Source organism: Amblyraja radiata, chromosome 26 (assembly GCF_010909765.2).
Source record: "Amblyraja radiata isolate CabotCenter1 chromosome 26, sAmbRad1.1.pri, whole genome shotgun sequence".
NCBI lineage: Eukaryota > Metazoa > Chordata > Chondrichthyes > Rajiformes > Rajidae > Amblyraja > Amblyraja radiata.
In genome coordinates this window covers 19,245,413-19,267,941 of record NC_045981.1, presented here as the reverse complement: position 1 = coordinate 19,267,941, position 22,529 = coordinate 19,245,413, and the positions used below count along the sequence as shown (strand labels likewise).

The window sequence follows — 22,529 nt, the reverse complement described above, 5'->3', positions numbered from 1 at the left end:
ATTCCTACTCTCACTGTCGCGTGGCACAGGCAGTAATCCTGAGATTGTTACCTTTCCAGTCCTTCTCCTTAACTCTCTACCTAACTCCCTAAATTCTTCTTTCAGGACCTCTTCTCTTTTTTTACCTATGTCGTTGGTACCTATATGCACCACAACCTCAGGCTCCTCTCCCTCCCATTTCAGGATTTCTTGGACACGTTCAGACACATCCCTGACCCTGGCACCAGGGAGGCAAACTATCATCCGGGACTCCTGTCTGCGTCCACAGAATCGCCTATCCGACCCCCTGACTATAGAGTCCCCTATTACAATTGCCCTCCCCTTCTTTTCCTTACCCTTCTGAGCAACCGGACCGGTCTATGTGCCAGAGGCCCGGCCGCTGTCGCTGCCCCCAGGTAGGCTGTCTCCCCCACCCTTACTCAAGCATGAGTACTTATTTTCAAGGTGTACAGCCACCGGGGTACTCACCAGTCCCTGCCTCTGCCCGTTCTAACTGTGACCCAGTTTTCTGTCTCCCGTGGTCTTGGAGTGACCACCTCCCTGTAACTCCTTTCTATGATCCCAAAGATGTGCAGGTTTATAGGTTAACTGGCGACTGTAAATTGTCCCCAGTGTGTAGGGAGTGTATGCGAACGTGGGATAACATAGACTTAAAGTGATCAGGTGATCAATGGTCGACATAAAAACGATGGGCCAAAGGGCCTGTTACCATGCTGTATCTTTAAAACTAAAACTCCCCCAGTACCCAAAGTCCAAAGTAAACCTCCGTTGTTGTATTTGTGTAAAACTTGTGTTTTAAAAGCAAGCCACCACTATGGTTAATCAAAGACATTGGGGAAAATAATATATTTTTCTAATGTATGTTTACATTAAGCAATGTCAATTAGCTGGATCAAGCAAAGAATGAGATGCGAAAGGAAATGAGATGGCAGTTCTTTAAAGATTCATTTATCCATGGGTACATTGTTCATATGTGGGTTGGTGCAGGTATGAAAATTTAGACTATGATCTTATGACTCTTGATTCTGAAGACTAACTTACCTTTTGCACCCTGTGTGCCAACAGGACTTTTAGGTTTTATTTGCTTTGCTTCAGAAGAGGTTGACAACACTGGCTGGTAGCCATCACCATCAGAATGGCTTCCATGAGTTTTGAGGATTTCTTGAGGGAGTACCACATTCGCTACTGCTTCTGCTGCTTTCTGTATCTTGTTGAGAATAGCATCACTGGTAAAACCTAATGAATATAAAACTGTTTTAATGGTTGACAATAAGTTAACGGCCAGACAAGTGACAGCTGTATGTAATGTGATGGTAGCAGGTTCAGATTATACAGAGTTGATGTTAATATATGAAAATGTACTAAAAACACAATTTGTAAATGCGCATGGTGGCATAGTGGTAGAGTTGCTGCCTTACAGCACCAGAGACCCGGGTTTGATTCGGACTACAGGTGCTGTTTGTACGGAGTTTGTATGTTCTCCCTGTGACCGCGTGGGTTTTCTCTGGGTGCTTGGTTTCCTCCTATACGCCAAAGACGTACAGGTTTGTAGGTTACCAGGGTTCAGTAAAATTGTGAATTGTCCATAGTGTGTAGGATATTGTTAGTGCACGGGGATTGCTGGTGGGCGCAGACTTGACGGGCCAAAGGAACCATGCAGTTCCACACCATATCTCTAAACTAAACTCAAATTAATTCATGTGTAGGAAAGAACTGCAGATGCTGGTTTAAATCCAAGATAGACACAAAATGCTGGAGTAACAGCAGGACAGGCAGCATCTCTGGAGAAAAGGAATGGATTACGTTTCGGGTCGAGACCCTTCTTCAGACTATCAGACTTCTATCTTTAAGGAACTGCAGATGCTGGTTTCAACCGAAGATAGACACAAAATGATGGAGTAACTCAGCAGGACAAGCAGCATCTCTGGAGAGAAGGAATGGGTGACTTTTCCCATTAGGACCTTTCTCAATGGGAAACGTCACACACTCCTTCTCTCTAGAGATTGTGCCTGTCCTGCTGAGTTACTCCAGCATTTTGTGTCTAAGATTCATTCATGGGACATTGGTCATTGCAGGTAATTTATTGCCCACTACTGCCCACTTTAAGATGCCTTTGATAAATAAAAATGAATAAAACACTGACAAGGTCAGAGACCATTGCTCAAGAAATAATGCTTGCCTTATGTCTACCTGATACATTTGTTTCCGCTAAAGTCTGAAGAGGGATCTCGACCCGAAATGTCACCCATTCCTTCTCTCCAGAGATGCTGCCTGTCCCGCTGAGGTACTCCAGCATTTTATGTCTACCTTTGATTTAAACCAGCATCTGCAATTCTTTCCTACAAATTAGTTTCCGCACTCACCTGAAGACATTTTGCCTACTGTACACCCAAAGCCTTGCATTGTGGACCCAGATGAAGGATGTGATCCCATTCCTATAAAAATAGTATTTTATTTTTCAAGTAAATTTGAATAATCTTTGCTTTGCATTATAGTTATAAACACTTATCTGCTGAAGTGAACCTGAATTTGTTCTTATGATCTTCTACACATAGACAGTTGTAATGCTTATAGGGGTTTGCTTAAGATGCATCAGTGGTGAGCTCACCATTTAATTTAATTACTGTATTTAATCAACTAAATATTGGAAAACATTTTGGAAATTAAAAGAAAATAGATCTTCTTTAAATAAAAAGATTAGATAGTCCCAGTTATTAGCTTAATCAATTGATGCTATTTCATTCATAATAACAAAATTCAGAAACATCACAATACACTATCACAAACAGACTGCACCAGAAATAGAATCTGTTTTAATAGGTTATTATGGTTTTGATTCAATATTAATGAAACATTTTAATTCATATTCAGACCAATACTTTTATACCTTCAAAGCACAGTATCTGATGTTAACATTTAGCAATATTAACCTAGTTAATAAACAAGTTTCTAATAAAGCAAATCATTATGAAGACACCACTTTAAAATGTATTTGCAAAATGACAAACAGGTGGCTCAGAAGATCATTATTGTAAGAATCAGAAGGAGAAATGCCAAATTAATTTGTGCATTTTAAACCTCACCAGGTTATAAACAACAAGCTTTACCTCTTTGTGGACCTACTCGGGAAGGAGGTGAAGCGCAAGAAGACTGATATGGCAAGACGTCAGAGAATAACAAATTTGCCAAATCCTGCCAAAGGAAAGGACAGGTTGAATCACGCGGCCCCTTTGCTGTGCATCGTCAAAACATAGATGACATTACTCAACAACTACCATTCCATCATTTTCAAACACAATTAATTTGAAAGACTTTATATGACTCACAAAATACACTGATTTATCCTGGCTTTAGGAATGCAAATGCGTACCTCTGCAGTTGTTCGAACTCTTTGATATAAAGCATTTCCATGAAGCAGATCTGGAGGCCCACTGAAAACTTGCAGAAGACATGTTATTAATAAATAGAAGCTGCACACAACACACAATAAACAGGAGCATGAATGGTATTCCAAGAATGAGAAGAAGCTTACGAATGTCAACACTGATTACAATTTGGTTTTCGATTAAAGTAAACATTCAATTACACATTTACCTTTATTTCAACATGTTTCCCAATTAAAACAAGTAGACGCATGAATTAACATTGTGTTTAAGAAAGGTGCAACTAGGTACAATGAACAAGCCAGACCAAGGAACTGACAAGTCCGTGGTCCCTGCCTGCTTCAAAAAATCCATCATTGTACCGGTACCAAAAAATGCCTCCCCAGCCTGTCTGAATGACTACCGTCATAAATACAAATGTACTTAATCTGGTACTAGGGTTAATTGTAAAACAAGTTTAAACAATCGTTACAAGTTAGTGAAAACAAAGACTCTCACCAAGATTGGAATGTGGATTTTGTTTTGAAACAATATTTGTAGATTTATTTTGTTGAAGGCATGGTAAGACATGGCCCTTACCTCGGTAGTCATGAAATGCTTAGAGAGGCTGGTGAAGAAACACATCTGCGCCTTCCTCCCTCGGAACATGGACCCGTTGCAGTTCGCATACCGTCCGAACAGATCCACGGACGATGCGGTCTCCCAGGTCTTGCACACCGCTCTCTCCCATCTGGACAGCCAGAAGGGGGGCTACGTGAGGATGCTGTTCATAGACTACAGTTCAGCCTTCAACACCAGACTGGCTGGGAAGCTAATGGAATTGGGGCTCAACACCTCCCTGTGTGCCTGGGTCCTGGACTTTCTCACCGCCAGGCCCCAGGTAGTCAAAATGGGAGGGAATACATCGAAGTCCCTCACCCTGAGCACAGGATCGCCCCAGGGTTGCGTCCTCAGCCCCCTATTGTACTCCCTGTCCACACATGACTGTGTGGCTAGGTTCAGCTCCAACTCATTAATTAAGTTTGCTGATGACACTGTGGTGGTGGGCCTGATCTCAGACAACGACGAGAAGGCCTACCTGGAGGAGGTGGCTGGTCTAGCACTCTGGTGCCAGGATAACAGCCTCCTCTTGAACATCAAAAAACGAAGGAGCTGATCATGGACTTTAGGAGGGCACATCATCCAAGGACGTACACTCCATTGAGGATAAATGGGGATCCTGTGGATAGGGTGAACTGTTTTAAATATCTGGGAGTCCAAATCTCAGAGGATATGACATGGGCATCACACGCCTCAACACTCGTGAGTAAGGCAAGGCAGCGCCTTTACCACCTCAGGCAATTGAGGAAATTCAGAGTGTCTCCGAGGATCCTCCAGTGCTTCTACGCAGCGGCGGTGGAAAGCATCTTGTCCGGGAACATTACCATCTGGTTTGGGAATTGCTCTGCCAAGGACAAGAAGGCTCTGCAGAGAGTAGTGCGTTCGGCCGAACGCACTATGGGAACTTCACTTGCCCCCCTGCAGGAACTATACATCAGGAGGTGCAACTCCAGAGCCAACAATATCATGAGAGACCCCTTCCACCCCTGCAACGGACTGTTCCAGCTGCTACGGTCAGGCAAACGCCTCCGTTGCCATGCGGTGAGAACGGAGAGGTTGAGAAGGAGTTTCTTCCCAGAGGCCATTCAGACTGTAAACGCCTATCTCACCAGGGACTAACTCTACTGAATGTTTTTCCTTCCATTATTTATTATGTAAAAGAATATGTGTGTTATGATTGTGTTTATAGTTTGCTTGGTTGTTTGGTTGTTTGTCTTTTGCACAAAAGCCCATGAGCATTGCCACTTTCATTTCACTGCACATCTCGTATGTGTATGTGACAAATAAACTTGACTTGACTTGACTTGACATTGTTGCACAGGACTATATTATAGTAGCTAGAAAAATATTTCAGTGCCAAATACTCAGCGGGTGAGGCAGCATCTGTGGATCCTGCTCAGTCTGAAGAAGGATTTCGGCCCGAAACGTTGCCTATTTCCTTCGCTCCATAGATGCTGCCTCACCCGCTGAGTTTCTCCAGCATTTTTGTCTACCTTCGATTTTCCAGCATCTGCAGTTCCCTCTTAAACAGTTTATTCCCACTCTTTGCTTTTGTTTCAATTGCTAATTTTCAGTCCATGTCAGTATATATGCACGAATATCAGCAACAACTAGATTCTATTCCTTTACCTCACCATTCCCAAAACATTTCAGGCTCTCAAGCATCCAATGGCATTTTCTGGAGTATATTCATGCAATCAAAAGGAAGGGGCAGGCCAAATTATTGCGAATCTGTAAAATAAAACCTTTGTAACTTCCTACTTTTTGTGCTGGGAATCTGTACTTCCACTTTGGGTACACTCCAAGCTTGTGCTCTCAAACACAGGATACTGTTGTTCATTTAAGTAGCTAAATGTAAGAACTTCCTAATTATTAAAATTGATTGAAATATTAGGAATATACCCTATTTTGCAAATTCTCACATAAAAATCAATGTATAATAAAAAATTAGGAATCATATATACATAGTTATGACTTTTTGGGTGACTTTCAAACTAGTTTTGACAATTTTTTAAAAGATTAATACCTTAATTTCTCATTGCAAATATCACACATTATACCAATCCAGGGGTCTACTCAGGCATCATGATATTTCAAAAAGGAACCAGAGGGCAATAAAACCTAATTCATCACTATTTATATAGACGTCTTATTTTTTGTAATTATATACAAATCTGTCATTTCATTGACATTTATTTCTAATCCCAATTTTCAACAAAACCTCTCGAAGATTTTATGATTTTTAGCCATATCCTTGTCAGCTTCATTCACAAGGACATCGTTAATGACAATGACCATAATGGTACATCTTGCATTACCTTTGTCTAAATAAAAACCACATCCCTCCTTGTCTAAAATGTCCATAACAATATTAAAAATTGGGGAGAAATGCACTGCCCCTATTGAAGCTTTCAAACTTTTTAAGGGAGTGTGGGTCACCTGTTGTATCCCCCTTTTAAATAGGAATTAGTTTGGTTTTGCTGCTTTTGATCACTATGGTTGAATTTAAATAGAGATCCATGACAAGATCAAGAAAATGTTTTTTGACCCCCATGGAAAAGAGTTTTTAGTATTAATTTATGTCCCACAGAATTGAAAGCTTTAGTTAAATCTACAAATTGGCAGCTGATTTCTTGCAAATCTATTTGGCCTCCCATAATAAATTAGTTAAAACTGTTATGTTCTGATTGCATCCCCAGGATGACTGCTAAAAAGCTTTTTGATGACTATTCAAGGTCACTGCCTCAGTAAATCATTTGGTGAGAATCTTGGTAAAAATCCTGAGTAAAATGGAGCTGATGAAAATAGGCTTCCATTTAGCAGTTTGACTGAGCCTTCAGATTTTGGTCTAAGGACAGTCCACTGTCATTAATGAATTTTACCACAGAATAAAATTGCACAAAAAATCTCAATATCTATTCTCCTGACCTTGTTGAGCATTAAATCGTCTGGGCCAGCAGCCATATCCTTTACAAAAACAATGAAAGCATCCCTAATCTCAGCAACACTAATAACATCTATCAAATTCCCATTATCCACTCTAAATTTGGCAATATCTGCCCAGTTGCTACTAATCGTAAACTTACACTTATAAAATGTTTCTAAATTACTGATCACTAATGGGCAGACCTCATTATCTAGACCGCTCGTTATATGTCACACTAAAGCTCATTCATTTTAATTAGACAAACACTGCGTTTCTAAGTATTCACTTTTACATTAAGCAAATTGGAAAAGTCCTCTTCTCCATAACCTGTGCATGTTTTTTGGAAGTATATTATCAGCGTACAACTAATGAACTGGACCCTTTTGACGGGAGTACAAAACATTGTGATTCACAGTGAGATTCTAACTGATTCCGACCATCAGTTGCCAGAAAATCGGTGTTCAACCTGTACAATTTCATTTTTGGCAAACGTTCAGCTTTTTCCATAAGAAAGGGAAAGTATTCCTCAAGTCCCTTTTCTTCCTCTAATCATTTTGATTAACAATAATCAGTGGAAGACTTATGAGGAGAGTCTGAATATAGATGGTTCATATTTATTGGTAGTTAGTAGAGTGAGAGAGGCACTCAATGAGGCTCACGAGATTCTGAGAGGGACTGACAGAGTAAATGCCAAAAGGTTGTTCATTCAGACGGTAGGTTCAAGATGAACATAGTTACAGGTTGAAAAGTTGGTCAGTTCAGACAACAATGGGAGACATTTCTTAACTTAAGGCTTGTGCTCTGAGGAGATTAGAATTAAAGATCATGTGATCATCACTAAAGATTTCCATTTTAATTAAGGAAGATCATTGGTGAAACAATTGAAAGTGGGTGGATTCAGGATGCTACCTTGAAGAACTCCTGCTTGACATCCTGAGTATCTATTAAATCCTCAACCATCTTCCTTTGTGTGTCAGCTCACTCCTGCTAGTGGAGAATGTATCCCTTGATTCTGGTTATCAAATCTCCTTTGTGCCAAAAGAGTGATAAAATCCTAACTCAACATCATGAACAGGTGATGTAAATACGGTTTCAAAAAGTGATCAATGACACATTCCATCGCTTATTGATTTATAAATAGTAGTAATTATTCTATTTTTTGTAGACTGAGCATACCAGGGAATTTTTCCATTATTAGGTAGATATCAGAAGTGTAAATGTACTGAAACAACTTGGCTATACTTATTCAGAGGATCAGGCAGCATCTCCGGAGAACACGGATAGGCGACATTTCGGGTCCGATTCTTCTTCAGACCCAGTCTGAAAAAGGATCCCGACCCAAAATGTTACCTGCCCTTGTTCTCCTGAGTTGCTGCCTGACATGGCAGAGTTACTACAGCACTTTGTATTTTTTGGTAAACTAGCATCTGCAGATCCTTGTGTCTCCATCTGGCTATTGTTATTATTAGTTTTTAATATAAATCTTTGTACTGTGTTATGATGTTGAATGGTGCCATAGTCATTCTATTCAATGCTCTTGCCTGTGCCTTAACGGTGGTGTAACATAATCTTGTCCTCATTTAAGATGGATCTACAGGAGTGATGTTCACTCTTAGTAAAACCATCATGGAAGATCCATCTGTAACAAGTAAATTAGTAAGTGCATGTCAAGTTTCTAATAGTTTGCTCAGCATATGCTGTAGATTCAGTCTTGCAACTGCATCCATCTAGATTTGGCCAAATCAGTACCGATGGCCCTGTCAATTCAATCCCAATTATGGACATTGAAGCCCACCTCCCAAAGTGCACTCACTGCTCCTGCCACATTCAGCACTTCTTCCCACTGTTGTTCAGCATGTAGTACTTTATTCATCAGCAGAGGGTGGTGGAAGTTTTCATACTCTTGAGACTTCATAGAGTCTGGAGTCGATAGTGAGGATTACTCCCATCATTTATCAAGATGAGACACTACTAAGGAAGTGATCAGAAAGTGCACCCTTTTCCATGGTAAACACAGCTACTGCTCCTGGAGTTTAATGTACTTGAGTATAATTATCACAAAGTCAATAGACATTAGACTTGATGGAATGGAATGGACGTCTAAATGGAATGGGTGTCTTTTGGATTATTTTCCCCAATCAGAAGGCTTAAGTTCCACTCACATAATCAAATTTATCAAAGCTAATGCCAATTAGCATTGTCAATATTATCTTCCTACAGAAAATATTCCAAACAATCAAAACTTAAAAGCCTGGTCTATTCTCTTTTAAGCTGAGGTTTGGGACAGTCTCAATGCAAGTAAAATATATTTACAAAATAATAGGCAACATTTTCCAATGGTCATTATTCATCTTCCAATTAACAGCACGCAAACAGGCCCTTCAGTCCAATGTGTCCATGCTGACTAAGATGCCCCGTCTACAGGAAAACCTTTAACTGTAGGTTTCTCTATCTATATTCATCAGGTGGTGAAATGCAAGTGTAGTGAAAAGTAACTTTCACATTAGTTGGGACAGAAAACAATGGAAATGGATTCTCTGTACGTTATACACTATGAAATTACGGGCAGTTATTCTGCCATCGTCCATTTAACATACAGAAGCTGTAATTGCCGCTCTGTTACAGACAACCGAATGATATCTTAAAAAGTTTCCATTTTATTTTCCTACTCCTACCTGTTACTTCCTGAATAAGAGTGGCGTTCCTCCGAAGTTCCAGAGTAAACTGAGGTGAACTTTGCCCGCAGACATACTGCAATATTTTGAGGACCTGTCAATAAGCACAAAGATGGACCAATAGTTCCGTTGCACAATGGTGCAGTCTTACAGAATACAATCACATGGTTAATTCTTCTCTGGCGGCAGACAAATACAAATATTTTACCCATGGATGGACCTTCAGGAATCAGATAAATAATGAGATTTCTCAGATAGGTGGTACATTTTGAGTCCTTACAGACTTGATGATTTGAAACAAAAACATTAAAATTATTCAGCAAATAAAATCAGACAGAACTTCCATTTTTCATTTATTTACCAACCATATTATTTATTAACCATATAATAATTACAGCACGGAAACAGGCCATCTCAGCCCTTCTAGTCCGTGCCGAACACGTATTCTCCCCTAGTCCCATCTACCTGCACTCAGACCATAACCCTCCATTCCTTTCCAGTCCATATAACTATCAATTTATTTTTAAATGATAAAATCGAACCTGCCTCCACCACCTTCACTGGAAGCTCATTCCACACAGCTACCACTCTCTGAGTAAAGAAGTTCCCCCTCATGTTACCGCTAAACTTCTGTCCCTTAATTCTCAAGTCATGTCCTCTTGTTTGAATCTTCCCTACTCTCAGTGGGAAAAGCTTATCCACGTCAACTCTGTCTATCCCTCTCATCATTTTAAAGACCTCTATCAAGTCCCCCCTTAACCTTCTGCGCTCCAAAGAATAAAGACCTAATTATTATTAATATAGACCTAGTTATTAAATTATATTGGTCTGGTAACCAAGGAAATAAATTGCAAAGTATTAATTGGAACTCAAAGACCTCAAAAACTTACAAATAAATAAATATTTATTTCTGTTTTAGCAACGTTTTAATATAAAATAAGACTAAAAAGTAGTCCCCTTTTGTAAACCAACTGAATTACAACAATAATGTTGTGAGCAATTATTGAAATTTTAGACTGCACTTAAGACAACCTTCTATATTATTCAGAAGGGAAAATATGATTTAGATTAGCTGGCCTAAGGCAACATAGAGCATACTGCATAATTTAAAATTAACAGATAAGTAACAGCATGAGAATACAAATAACATATCAAGTGAAGACACAAAATAGTGGAGCAAATCAGCGGGTCAGGCAGCATCTCTGGAGAACATGGATAGGTGACATTTCGGGTTGGAACCCTTCTTCAAACTGATCTCATCGGTCTAAAGAAATGTCCCTACCCAAAAAGTCACCTATCCATGTTCTCCCGGGAAGTTGCCTGACCCACTGAGTTGCTGTAGCATCATAACAGGGTATTTTGATCGGGATCTTTCTTCAGACTGATGAGATCAATTTGATGAAAGGTCCTGGCCCAAAACGTCACCTAACCACTTTCTCCAGCGATGGTGCCTGACCCTCTGAGTTGCTTCAGCATTGTGTCTTTCCTTGGTAAACCAGCATCTGCAGTTCATTGTTTCTAATGTACCAAGTGAATTTTGGTTACTGGAAAAGTTAAAAAAAACAGATGCTGAATACCAGAAATAAAAACAGGCCATTTTGGAAACACTCAACGGGCATTATTTTGATTGACATAAACAAAACATATGTTGTGACTAATGAAATAATTGGGACCCGTGTAGTAGACAGTATATTTTTGTATAGTTGTATCTAAAAAAAATAAAAGTTGTTTCCTGCACAGTATAACTGTCGGCTAATTCTGCATTGAAGTCAGGGAACTGGTGAGCAGTTAACTGCTGCCATCTCTCCATGATATCATGCAATTAAGTCTCTTGAAGCAAACCTGTGAAGTCTCCGCTTTTCATTTTCCTTTAATTTCCATCTAAAGTAATTTCTTCCACACCAACTCAAACAATTGCACAACAAATAAAGTCAAACCCCAATTCTTAATTTAGAAAGACTTGATATTTTTTGACTCACTGCATCCTCTTGGACACAATGGCAAAATAAAAGCCAACATAAAATTAACATTTTACAACTAAATTTATAAAGCACAGTAGGTCAAACATCATACAGAATTGGCTACTTCCCTTTGTTACTCTGCTATTCATGCATTTGCGGGCCCAAGAGTCCCTATTCAATTACTGCAACGTAAGTGGAGGAAGACTATTGACATTTAATGTCAGAAACTATAACTGGCCTGGCTGAATTATCAACAACAGCCCTTGTGTGAGCGATAGTTATTTGTGTTGGTGACAGAACAGGCAAGTGTAAGGAGGCAGTTGTGGCACCAATGAGCCTGGTATCTTAAGAAAGCACATCAAACTGATGTACTGACATTCTCTTGGGTCTCTACTCCAGTGATCCAAGTGATCTGTTGATGGAGTGGTGTGACCATCATACGCATCACCCATATCTCCCAATCATCCCATTTTTGTCAGCAGGTTGTTGCACGACATTTCCGGAAACCAGAAGTGTTTTCCAGATCATTGAAGGCGGGCAGGTTTTTCAGAGGATTAAGAACCTTGCAACTATACTGGACAAAGAATACATGAACTCAAAAGAAAACACCACCAACCTTCAGTTTGACATTACAGGAATTGCTCTGCAGTCGCTCCAGCAGGTACTCGAGTAGGCACTGACAAGTGCCGACAGATTCATGAGAAATCTCTGTAGTTCCATTCAGTTATGGAAAAAAAGGAGAACTTTCCACTTTCCCTGTCCACCTACGAGTGGTTATTGCTTTCACACACAAACAAAAGCGATCTACTAAATAACAGAATTAGATGACCAGCCCCAATCAGTGCTTGATAATTTTAATGCATAGACTAGACTAAGTGGGACCCGTTGGGTCCCAGTCACACGGGAGGCCTGGTCCCCCCCAACGCAACCCGTTCCCCAACGATTGTATAAATAATTTGAGTATTCACAAGTGCACATCATTGCTTTACTTACATGTGCAATCATTAGCATTCCAAATGAAAGACTCCCAAATTGTACTGCAGCATTTCATAGGCTTACATTATTCATGATTATTCATTCTTAAATCTCACAATTGGAAAGGGACTATGTAAAAATATAAGCTGCAAGCTTTACCAATCAAATCTGCATTCATAAATGCAATGTAAAAACTACAGCATTCAATTTAACTACACTGTGCCTCTCAATTAATGATATTAGAATTACATAAATCCTACACAAATCATGTAAGGATACTGGCAATTTCCACAAAAAGATACCCAGGACATGGCACTTCATCATCCGATGTTGCTTTCATTAGCACTGGAAGCTGGAAGAGAACAGTAAAAGTGAGGCGAAAGGAGCATCCAGACAGCGACCAGCTCTGCACAAAGATAGGTTCACGGACAATGCCAGTTGTTGAGATGTGACATGCACGGTTTTCTTACTATGCAAGGGCTTAGTGCAATATATATTTTGCAATAGTGTAAATTGCCCGTGTTACTGTTCACAGCTTGTATCATAATGAAAAGTATTCGATAAGCTGTTGACAACTTGAAACCAATGAGTAATACCTATTGGCTCCGTTATCTTGATTGCACATCCTCCCCCCAGCCTCTTGCAAAGATGCTATCCCCTACTCTCAATCCCCCCCGTCTCTGTCGTATCTGATCCCAGGTTGTGGCTTTTCATACGAGGCCTCAATCTTTAGTGAACGTGGTTTCCCCCCAGCTGTAATAGACGGATCCCCCACCGGCGTCTCTTCTGTGTCCCAGAGTTCTGCTCTCGCTCCCTCTCCCCACAGACACAAGGCCAGAGTTCTCTTGGTCCTTACCATTCATCCCAGCAGTCTCCACATCCAACACATCATCCTCCAACATTTCCTTCACCTCCAACATTATCACACCACTGATCACATCTTCCCATCTCCACTCCTTTCCTCCTTCCAGAGGCTGCTCCCTCTGCAACTCCTTGGTTCATTCACCCCTTCCTCCAAACCACCCCTTCCCAGGTACTTTCCCCTGCAACCACAGGAGATATAACACCTGCCCTTATGCTCCTCCTGCGATTCCATCCAAGGACCCCGGCAGTCCTTCCAGATGAGACAGAGGTTCACTGGCACCTCCTCTAACCTCATTCACTGCGTCCGGTGTTTCCGATGTGTGCTCCTGTACATCGGTGAGACCAAGCGTAGATGTGTGACCGCTCACCTGAACACTTACTCCCAGTCCGCCAAGGCCTACTGGACCTCCCGGACCAGAGGAACAGCACCTCTTATTTTGCTTGGCTAGCTTACAACCCAATGGTATAAGCATCAAATTCTCCAATTTTAGGTACAAACTTCTACAGACTCCTGCCTTCCCCTCCCCCTCCAACCCCCACTTCCCTTCACACTTACTTTATCCCGCCACTCCCATCCCCTGATCCCTGGCTGATCTTGCACAAGTTTCTCCCCAACCCTTCTCGACTAAAAGTCTGTTAACTAGCATCACAGTCACAACTATGCTTCCCTCTTGGGCTCATGCCTGTCTCTATTCAACAATTTGCATATCAGGGTACCCCCTGGCCTGAGGTCATCTGATGCTGGCGTAATTGGTCCTACCTCTGTTCACTTCCAGTTTTTTTCCTCCCTACTACAATCTGTTAGATGGGTTCCGTCCCGAAACAACAACTACCCATTTTCTCCAGAGATGTTACCTGGCCCGCTGAGTTACTCCAACATATTGTGTCTATCTCAAGAGTCAAGAGTGTTTTATTGTCATATGTCCTGGACGGTCAATGAAATTCTTACTTGCTGCAGCACAACAGAATATGTGAATATGTAAACATTGTATATAACGGGGGAAAAAGAAAAAATTTAATAAATAACAAATACAGTGCAAATAATATATAATAATAATCTTTTGCAATTCAGAGCTCATAGCTTATTCATTGTGTGATGGCTGTGGGGAAGTAGCTGTTCCTGAACTTGGATATTACAGTCTTCAGGCTCCTGTACCTTCTTCCTGATGGCAGTGGTGAGATAAGTGTGTGGCCAGGATGGTGTGGGTCCTTGATGATTTTGGCTGCCTTTTTGAGGCAGCGACTATGATAGATCCCTTCGACGGTGGGGAGGTCAAAGCTGGTGATGCACTGGGCAGTGGTCACAACTTTTTGTAGTCTTTTTCGCTCCTGGACGTTCAAGTTGCCGAACCAGGCCATGATGCAACATGTCAGAATCCAAAGAGTGGGTTTATGGAAGTGCCATGCAGCCAAACAATACGAGTTGCATGACAGGAGAAAATTCTGAAATTCCAGCTATGGAACAAACAGGAAAAACTAAATTTCTTATGTCGCAATCTTGTATTCACTGCTATTCGGTGTAAACCACTCAATTTCAGAAAGAAATGATACCAGCCTCTACATTATGCTTAATTACAAACACGAGTGAGTTTCAAGTGTATTGCTAAATTTATTCTTTAAACATAGAAGAAACATCTATTATATTGGTTAGCTTCACTGAGTGAATTAATTTGCTGTTTTCAGTGCATATATTTATGCATCCGTTTGATTTAATCTCAAATGTTAATGGAAATATAAAGTGCTTTGGGTCAAAAACAACTTCAAAAATAAAGCAATTTGATTTTCCTTTCTAGTCTGCTCATTGTGTAAATTAACAAGGTTTGGTAACAGGTCATTCATTTAGAAATAATACCTCCCTATGGTGTTTATGAGATAAAACCAAAAGGTATTGGCCAACAGCCAAATGGGGACAGTAAATACAACAGCACTGCTGTTCTTTAAAGATAGTTATACTTCTGGTTATGCATCAACACAAAATTGGCAAAAAAAAACCCTGCAGATCCATGCGTAATATGTTCAAGAACCTATGCCGTGGTTTATCAGCTGTTTTTGATACAATAAAGTAAATGCTGAATGCCATTCTTGGGTTGATGGTAGCTCTTTCCACTGTCAGAAAATTAAAGATTCATATCTTACACCTTTGAACAAAGGCTGGCATTTTAAAATAGTGCTGAGAAATTGCACTTTGCAAAAGATTAAACCCAAGGCTCCTTTCTCAGGTGGTAGCATATTTATCCAATAGCTGATGGAAAACAAAGTAGTTTTATGAGCGTCCTGGCCAATAGTCCCTCAGACATCACAGGTATATCATTAAGACACTTATTTTCTTGCTTTTGAGAAACATTCTTGTATTCAAATGAGCTGGTATTACTTTTATTTATTCTTGAGAGGTTATGTCACATCCATTCATTTCCTGAAAGGGTTTGAAGCAAATGAGTACTTTGATGGGTATGCTATGATCAGGTGAAATAAAAATCAACCATGATTCCGAAGTACATACTTCTACAGGTATGTTACAAAACTTACCTTCAGCGGCGCTGCAGTTCTGCCGCTGCCCGTGTGCGCGACTTTGGCGCCTTTGAGAGGGGGGCGGGTTTAAAATGCGATTTTTCTGCAGCCTATCCAAATTAGGTTAGGCTGTTTAGTTGCTAAAGAAAAATCGCTTTGACTGCCGTTTTATTAAGTTTATTAAAATTAGCGCTGGATAATTTAATTGTTAGAGTAAAATAAAAATCATCTTCTAAAGCCGTGAACACCGACAATGGGACGGATTTCACGTAGGGGACAAGGCAAGGGAGGCTGTTTATTTTTACATCAAAAAGTATTTCTTAAGATGCCTTTAATCAAAATTTTAAGTTGCGAGAAGGTGACTTGGAGCCCATCCGAACCGGCAGTATTTTTCATGCCGACATGGAGTACAAATTCACTGCAACCGCAACGTTCCAAACCAGCGTGTTCCACAAAATCCCACTCGCAAGATGATTTAAATGGCCATTAATTTACAGCAATTAAACACTAAATTCCTTCCATTTGGCCTATAAATTTATGACAATGAGATTTTAAAATCATGTTATATTGTGAATTCTTGTGTGAATGTTATTTGGACATTTAGGCTATTTAAAAATGTAAATCTTTTCTTAAGAAATGGATAGATGTTTAGATCTAGTAATTGAATTTTGGAATTAGCTACAATTGGGTAACTAACTAATTATATGCTTTAATTTCAGGTCATCCAAGTAAGGTTGTTTAATATTTGTTTCAGAATGCTTCAATCTATAATAACTGAACATTTCTTTCAGTTCTCTTAATTTTTAATAAAGTTATGGCCATTTGACTGTCCTTGTTCACAGCTTTTGTGTTAAGTCAATGGAAAAGCAATAGGGAACAAGATGCTAATTTCAGAGTATGAAAATGGCCATAACCTTTTTAATACTGAAGATACGAAAGTGAATTAGGTGTCAAATTAAACTTCTTTTTATGTTTTATCTGATGGGATAAATTGCAGACTTGATTTTTAAAATCTCAAAATTTTGTAACATTGCTACATACAAGCCTTACTGCAGGTTTCCTTACTACTGGACATCTGAAATGGACGAGTTTTAATGACAATCACTGTACCAGTCACTTTTCACTGCTACATTTTGTATTTGTTTACAGATCTCCATGTCTGGCAGTTTTAAACTATTTCTCAGACTCCAAGGAGGAGAAAAGTCACAATATGTATTTTTCTTGGTTAATTGATGTCTGTATCAAGGATGAAATAAAATAGAAACAAGGACCTGCAGATGCTGGTTACTCAATTTCTTTGTTTGATTTAGTTTATTATTGTCACCTGTCCTGTGCTGATCCAGGTACAGTGAAAAGTTTTTTGCTGCCTGCTATCCATCAGCTAAAAGATCATACGTCGTTACAATCAAGCCATCCACAGGATAAAGGATACACATTTAATGCAAGATAAAGTCCAATGAAAGATCGTTCAAAATTATCCAATGAGGTAGATGGGATGTTAGGACCACGCTCAAACTAGCAAGAGGACGGTTTGGTTGCCTGGCAATAGCTGGGAAGAAACTAACCCTGCATCTGGAGGTATGCGTTTTCACACTTCTGTACCACTTGCCCGATGGGAGACGGGAGAAGAGGGAGTGACCGGGATGAGACTGGTCCTTGATTATGCTGGTGGTCTTACCAAAGCAGAGTGAAGTGTACATGTAATCCATGGAATGGAGGTTGGTTTGCGTGATGATCTGGGCTGCGTCCACAACTCTGCAATTTCTTGCGGTCTTAGATGGAATGTTTTTACCAAACTATGCTGTGATGCATCCCGATAAAATTATTACTACGGTGCATGTGTAGAAGTTGGTGAGGGTTTTTGGGGACATGCCAATCTTCCTAAGCCTTTTAAGGAAGTAGAGGCGCTATTGTGCTTTCTTGACCATTGCTTCGATGTGCTGGTCCAGGACAAATTGCTGGTAATATTTATAAAATATCCCCTTGTTAATATTGATAAATGGACACAAAGTGCTGGAGTAACTCAATGGGTCAAACAGCATCTCTGAAGTACGTGGTAGATAAGCTTTCGGGTTGGGACCCTTCACCAGACTGATTGAAGGGGGGGGGGGGGGGGAGAGAAGATAGTTAGGAGAGGCAGGATAAAGCGTGGCAGGTAATAGGTGGACACAGGCGATGATCGGGGGGGGGGGGGGGGGGGGGGGGGAAGGGGGTTGATGGACAGATGGTTGGGACAAGGGCCAGAGATCAAAGCTGGTGGTGTAAGACAGACGGACTGAACAATTGCAAATTGTGTGGCCAGAAGAAGGAATGTAGGAGGGGAGGAATAAGTGGAAGTCTAGGTGGAGCACAGGGGAGGGGCGCGGGTATAAAGGTTGGTGTGGGTGAGAAAGGGGAGGGGGTAGTGGAGGTTGTTAGAAGTAATCTAAAATTGGAGAATTCAACATTGGAGCCAGGTGGAATATGAGGTGCAGTTCCTCCAGTGAGTGTGTGGTAATGGTAATGGAAGAGGACAGAAAGGGAATGGAAAGGGAAGTTAAAATGGTTAACGGACCAAGTGCAAGTGTTTGGCGAAACAGCAGCAGAGTCTATGCTTGGTCTTGCTGATGTACAGGAGGTCGTGTGAATTTCTGTCTCACCCGAATGGACTGCTGGGGCCCTTGGTTGGAGGAGAAAGGGAGGAGGTATAGGGACAGGTGTTACACCTCCTACGGTATCAGGGGAAAGTACCTGAGGAGGGGGTGATTTGGGTGGAATGAGATACGTGAACCAAGGAGTTACTGCGGATGCAGTCTCGGCAGAAGGTGGGAAAGGGTGGAGATGGGAAGAGGTAACTGGTGGTGGGATCACATTGAAGGCGATGGAAAAGTGTGCTGAAAGTCAACTAATAATTTAATAATTTGTTGCAAAGTCCATTTTGTACTGCATAACCTAACACATTAAAATGCTGTACTAGGGACTGCATCTCTGAGCAAAAATACACTTGGCGACAAAGTGCAATCCATTATTAAGCAATGATTCAGGGGCTGTCATATGCTTAATTTAACACCTCTTTAAACTACAGAAGGTGCTACAGAATTAAATTAATCTCTATTAATATGCAAGGACAACAGTGTAATGCAATATACTAGAAATTAAGGTTGCAAATGAACATGATAAAGTGTTTATAATCTATTCTAATGCATAACCAGAAAAGAAAAAGAATCTTATCATCTCGGCACATCCTTATCCTGTCCCAAGTCTTTTAAACTAACAAATTACTTTTTGCATTATCGAATCACAGTCATACAGCATGGAAACAGGCCCCATGGCTCAACTCATCCAATTCGACCAAAATGACCCATTTGCCTGTGTTTGGCCCAATCCCTCTAAATCTCTCCTATCCATTTTCTTGACACTTGGACAGGTACATTGAACGGAAAGTGTAATCTTTGCTGCACAGACAAAATTAGCCATAGAATGATTTACAGCCAATTGTGTAATAATAACACATTGATGTAGTAAAACATTCGAGAGATGCTGCCTTCTTCTGCATTTTGTGTCTATCTTCGATGAAAACCAGCATCTGCAGTTCCTTCCTACACAATCGATCTTGATTTACAGGGGATGATCACCAAACAATTATGAACAAGCAAACATGATGCTTCATAAAGTCAAAAAGGAGGTAGCAATGCAACTGAATAGGAGGTGAGTTAAGAGCCTTAATAGTTGAAACCATCAATGCTCAAGGAAGAGCGATCGAAACTTGGAAGAAAACAAGGAGCCAAATTTAGAGAAGAGATGATCTCTTCATGGATCATTGAGTTACAAGAGAGAAATCTTGAGATAACGGGTTTGTCCTTTTACAGTGATAGAAGCTCAAAAATTCCAGCTGACTCTCCAGTGGAGCATTGGTGGAACTTGCAAGTTCCATCTTTAAGATGAGACATTAAACGTGCTGTCTTCACGTGGACACAAAACATCACACTGGACCATTTCAAACAACTGTACTGGAGCACGTACAGCAATTTAAATCTGCCAACTTCAGAAAAGAGACAACTCCTCCAATCCTAAATGTTACAACAATCACATTCTTAGACAATTGCCAGTGGTCATTCTTCTGCTCTAACTACACTCACCCACCATTTTGTAAATTATTTCACAAGACATGAACAAGGCAGGCAATGTTGACAGTTGCCATCCACCTTGACTTGCAAGGAGGGAATTCAGATTCATATGTAGCTCTGGAGTCATAAATGACCCACAGCAGAGGACAGCAAATTCCCTTCATTTGTGAAACAGGTAAGGGGTTCCATAACAATCCAGCAAGTACATGATTATTGTTACTCAGACAAGCCTTTATTTGAATCAGAGACATTTTATTATTTGAATTAAATTTCCCCAGCTGCCACAGTAGTTTTCCAATTTGTGTGTCTAGACTAGTGGTCCAGAACTCTGGTCGCATCGAACGCAAAGTGCTGGAGAAACTCAGTGGGTCAGTCAGCATCTGTGGAAATGGACAGAAGGGTCTGAATGGGCAGATGTTGCCTGACCCGCTGAGTTCCTCCAGCACTTTGAGTTTTGCTCTAGTTTCTAACATCTGTTGCTAAACTGGAACGGGTGAGAAGATTTACGAGGATGTGTCCAAGACTCAAGGGCCTGGGCTATAGGGAGAGGTTGAGCAGGCTACAACTTAATTCCTTGGCGCGTAGGAGGAAGAAGGGTGATCTTATAGAGGTCTATACGATCATGAGAGGAATAGATAGGATAAATGCACAGAGTCTTTTACCCAGAGTAGGAGAATCAAGAGCCAGAAGACATAGGTTTAAGGCGAGCACAAAAAAGATTTCATAGGAACCCAAGGGGAACTTTTTTTTCAACTCAAAGGATGGTGTTGAAATAGAACAAGCTGCCCGAAGAGTTAGCTGAGGCAGGTGCTATCTCAATGAGTTTAATAAACATTGGACAACTGCATGGAAATTATAGGTTTAGAGGGATATGGGCCAAATACTGGTAGATGGGACTAGTGTAGATGAGACATGTTGGTCAGCATGTGCAAGTTGGCCCTGTTTCCGTGCTCCATTACCTCATCTGCATTTCCTTGAATCTTCGTATTCAAACTCTGTTGTGTGTCAGCCTGGGGTCGGAACAGTGCTCAATGACTGATGGACAACGTGGGCCAGTGATAGAACACACAGCCCGCCCGTGGGCCGTGCTGTTGGGATCTTGCTGTACAGATTGGCTACCGGCTTTGACTGGCCACAATCTGGCCTCTGACTGCCAAAGAGAGGGCTGTCTCATCAAAGCCCTGTCCCATCCCGTCCCCTCACAACTGAGTTACTGGGCAGCGGCTGGACACAAAATGCTGGAGTAATTCAAGCAGCATCTCAGGAGAGAAGGAAGAGGTGACATTTCGGGACGAGACCCTTCATCAGACTAAGGGTCAGGGACGGGGACACGAGAGTTATGAGAAGGTACAGAACAAAGCAGAGCCTGCATCGATGACAGGAAAGGTGGAGCCCACAGTGGTCCGTTGTTGATTGGGGACGTGGAAAAGTGGAGCCCACAATGGTCCATTGTTGGCTGGGGACGGGTTGATAACGAATGAATTCAAACGGTGACATTAGCAAGAGGACTAGGGTGAGGGAGGGGCAGAGAGAGATGGAAAGCAAGTGTCACGAAGTTAGAGAAATCAATATTCATACCTATGGGCTATTAAGCTGCCCAAGCGAAATATGAGGTGCTGTTCCTCCAATTTGCATTTGGCCTCACTGACAGTGGAGAAGGTCCAGGACAGAAAGGTCAGTGTGGGAATGGGAGGAGGAGTTAGTGTTTGGCAATCGGGAGATTGCGCAGGCCAAGGCGGACAAGAGGTGTTCATCTGTAGAAGGTTCTCGACCCGAAACGTCACCCATTCCTTCAATGCAGAGATGCTGCCTGTCCCACTGAGTTACCCCAGCATTAGTGTGTATCTTAGATGTAAACCAGCATCTGCAGTTCCTTCCTACACTGTTCATCGCCCGGTCTCGCCGATGTATGTATTGGGGCAGCAGCTTCCAGCCCTCAGACACTCACAGTCGCGCCTGGGTCTGGGCCCCGCGCTGCACAAGGTCTCTCCGACTTGGTATAAGGTGGAGATGCCTGTACAATGAGCCCTCTCCCGGTACACGCTGCCGCCGGCGGTCCCCACTCACTCTGTGCAGAAAGCCCAGCTTCTCCCCGACCGTTGCCATCACCGGCGACGCAGCCGCGCCTCGCCCTCTGACCGACAGCTGGCCGGTCCAATCAGCGGGCCGCCGCCCCCTCAACTCGGATCCTCTCCGCCAATTAGCGGCCGTGGGCGGGCGGGGGCGGGCTTTGCTGGAGCAGGAAGTGCGTCATCGGGCCGCGGTGGTGGACAGTGCCAAGATGGCGGCGCCCTAGTGGGGATCATGGCTGGCAGTGAAGTGTGGATCCGCACCAGGGAACGCCTCAAGAGGTTCCCACAGTTCGTGGCAGCGTGCTCTGAGGAAGTGGGTTCATGATTTCTTTTTATTTAGGTGCACAAAATTGTTTTCCCATCGAGATAATCTCGACTAATGGTGTCAGCAGCCCTTCTCTTGAATAAGACAGACACAAAATGCTGGACTAACTCATCTGGACAGGCAGCATCTCTGGA

The 22,529-nt window shown here is 41.6% G+C and overlaps 1 protein-coding gene across 2 annotated transcripts in view; it reads right to left on the bottom strand.

Annotated features, from left to right (window-relative positions):
• The window catches only part of tepsin (TEPSIN adaptor related protein complex 4 accessory protein), a 38,859-nt gene extending 16,715 nt beyond the window's left edge, over window positions 1-22,144 (bottom strand). The window contains exons 1-8 of one of the 2 annotated variants that reach the window (XM_033044380.1): window positions 22,066-22,144; window positions 12,800-12,872; window positions 12,162-12,253; window positions 9,585-9,678; window positions 3,371-3,438; window positions 3,108-3,192; window positions 2,364-2,435; window positions 1,042-1,236 (exon numbers count right to left, since the gene is read on the bottom strand). In XM_033044380.1, the coding sequence (XP_032900271.1) occupies window positions 1,042-1,236; window positions 2,364-2,435; window positions 3,108-3,192; window positions 3,371-3,438; window positions 9,585-9,678; window positions 12,162-12,253; window positions 12,800-12,872; window positions 22,066-22,104 (718 nt within the window). In that variant the 5' untranslated portion in view covers window positions 22,105-22,144. The remainder of the gene's footprint in view (window positions 1-1,041; window positions 1,237-2,363; window positions 2,436-3,107; window positions 3,193-3,370; window positions 3,439-9,584; window positions 9,679-12,161; window positions 12,254-12,799; window positions 12,873-22,065) is intronic. The other variant, XM_033044381.1, reaches the window with a different exon arrangement.
• Window positions 22,145-22,529: the final 385 nt, after the last annotated feature.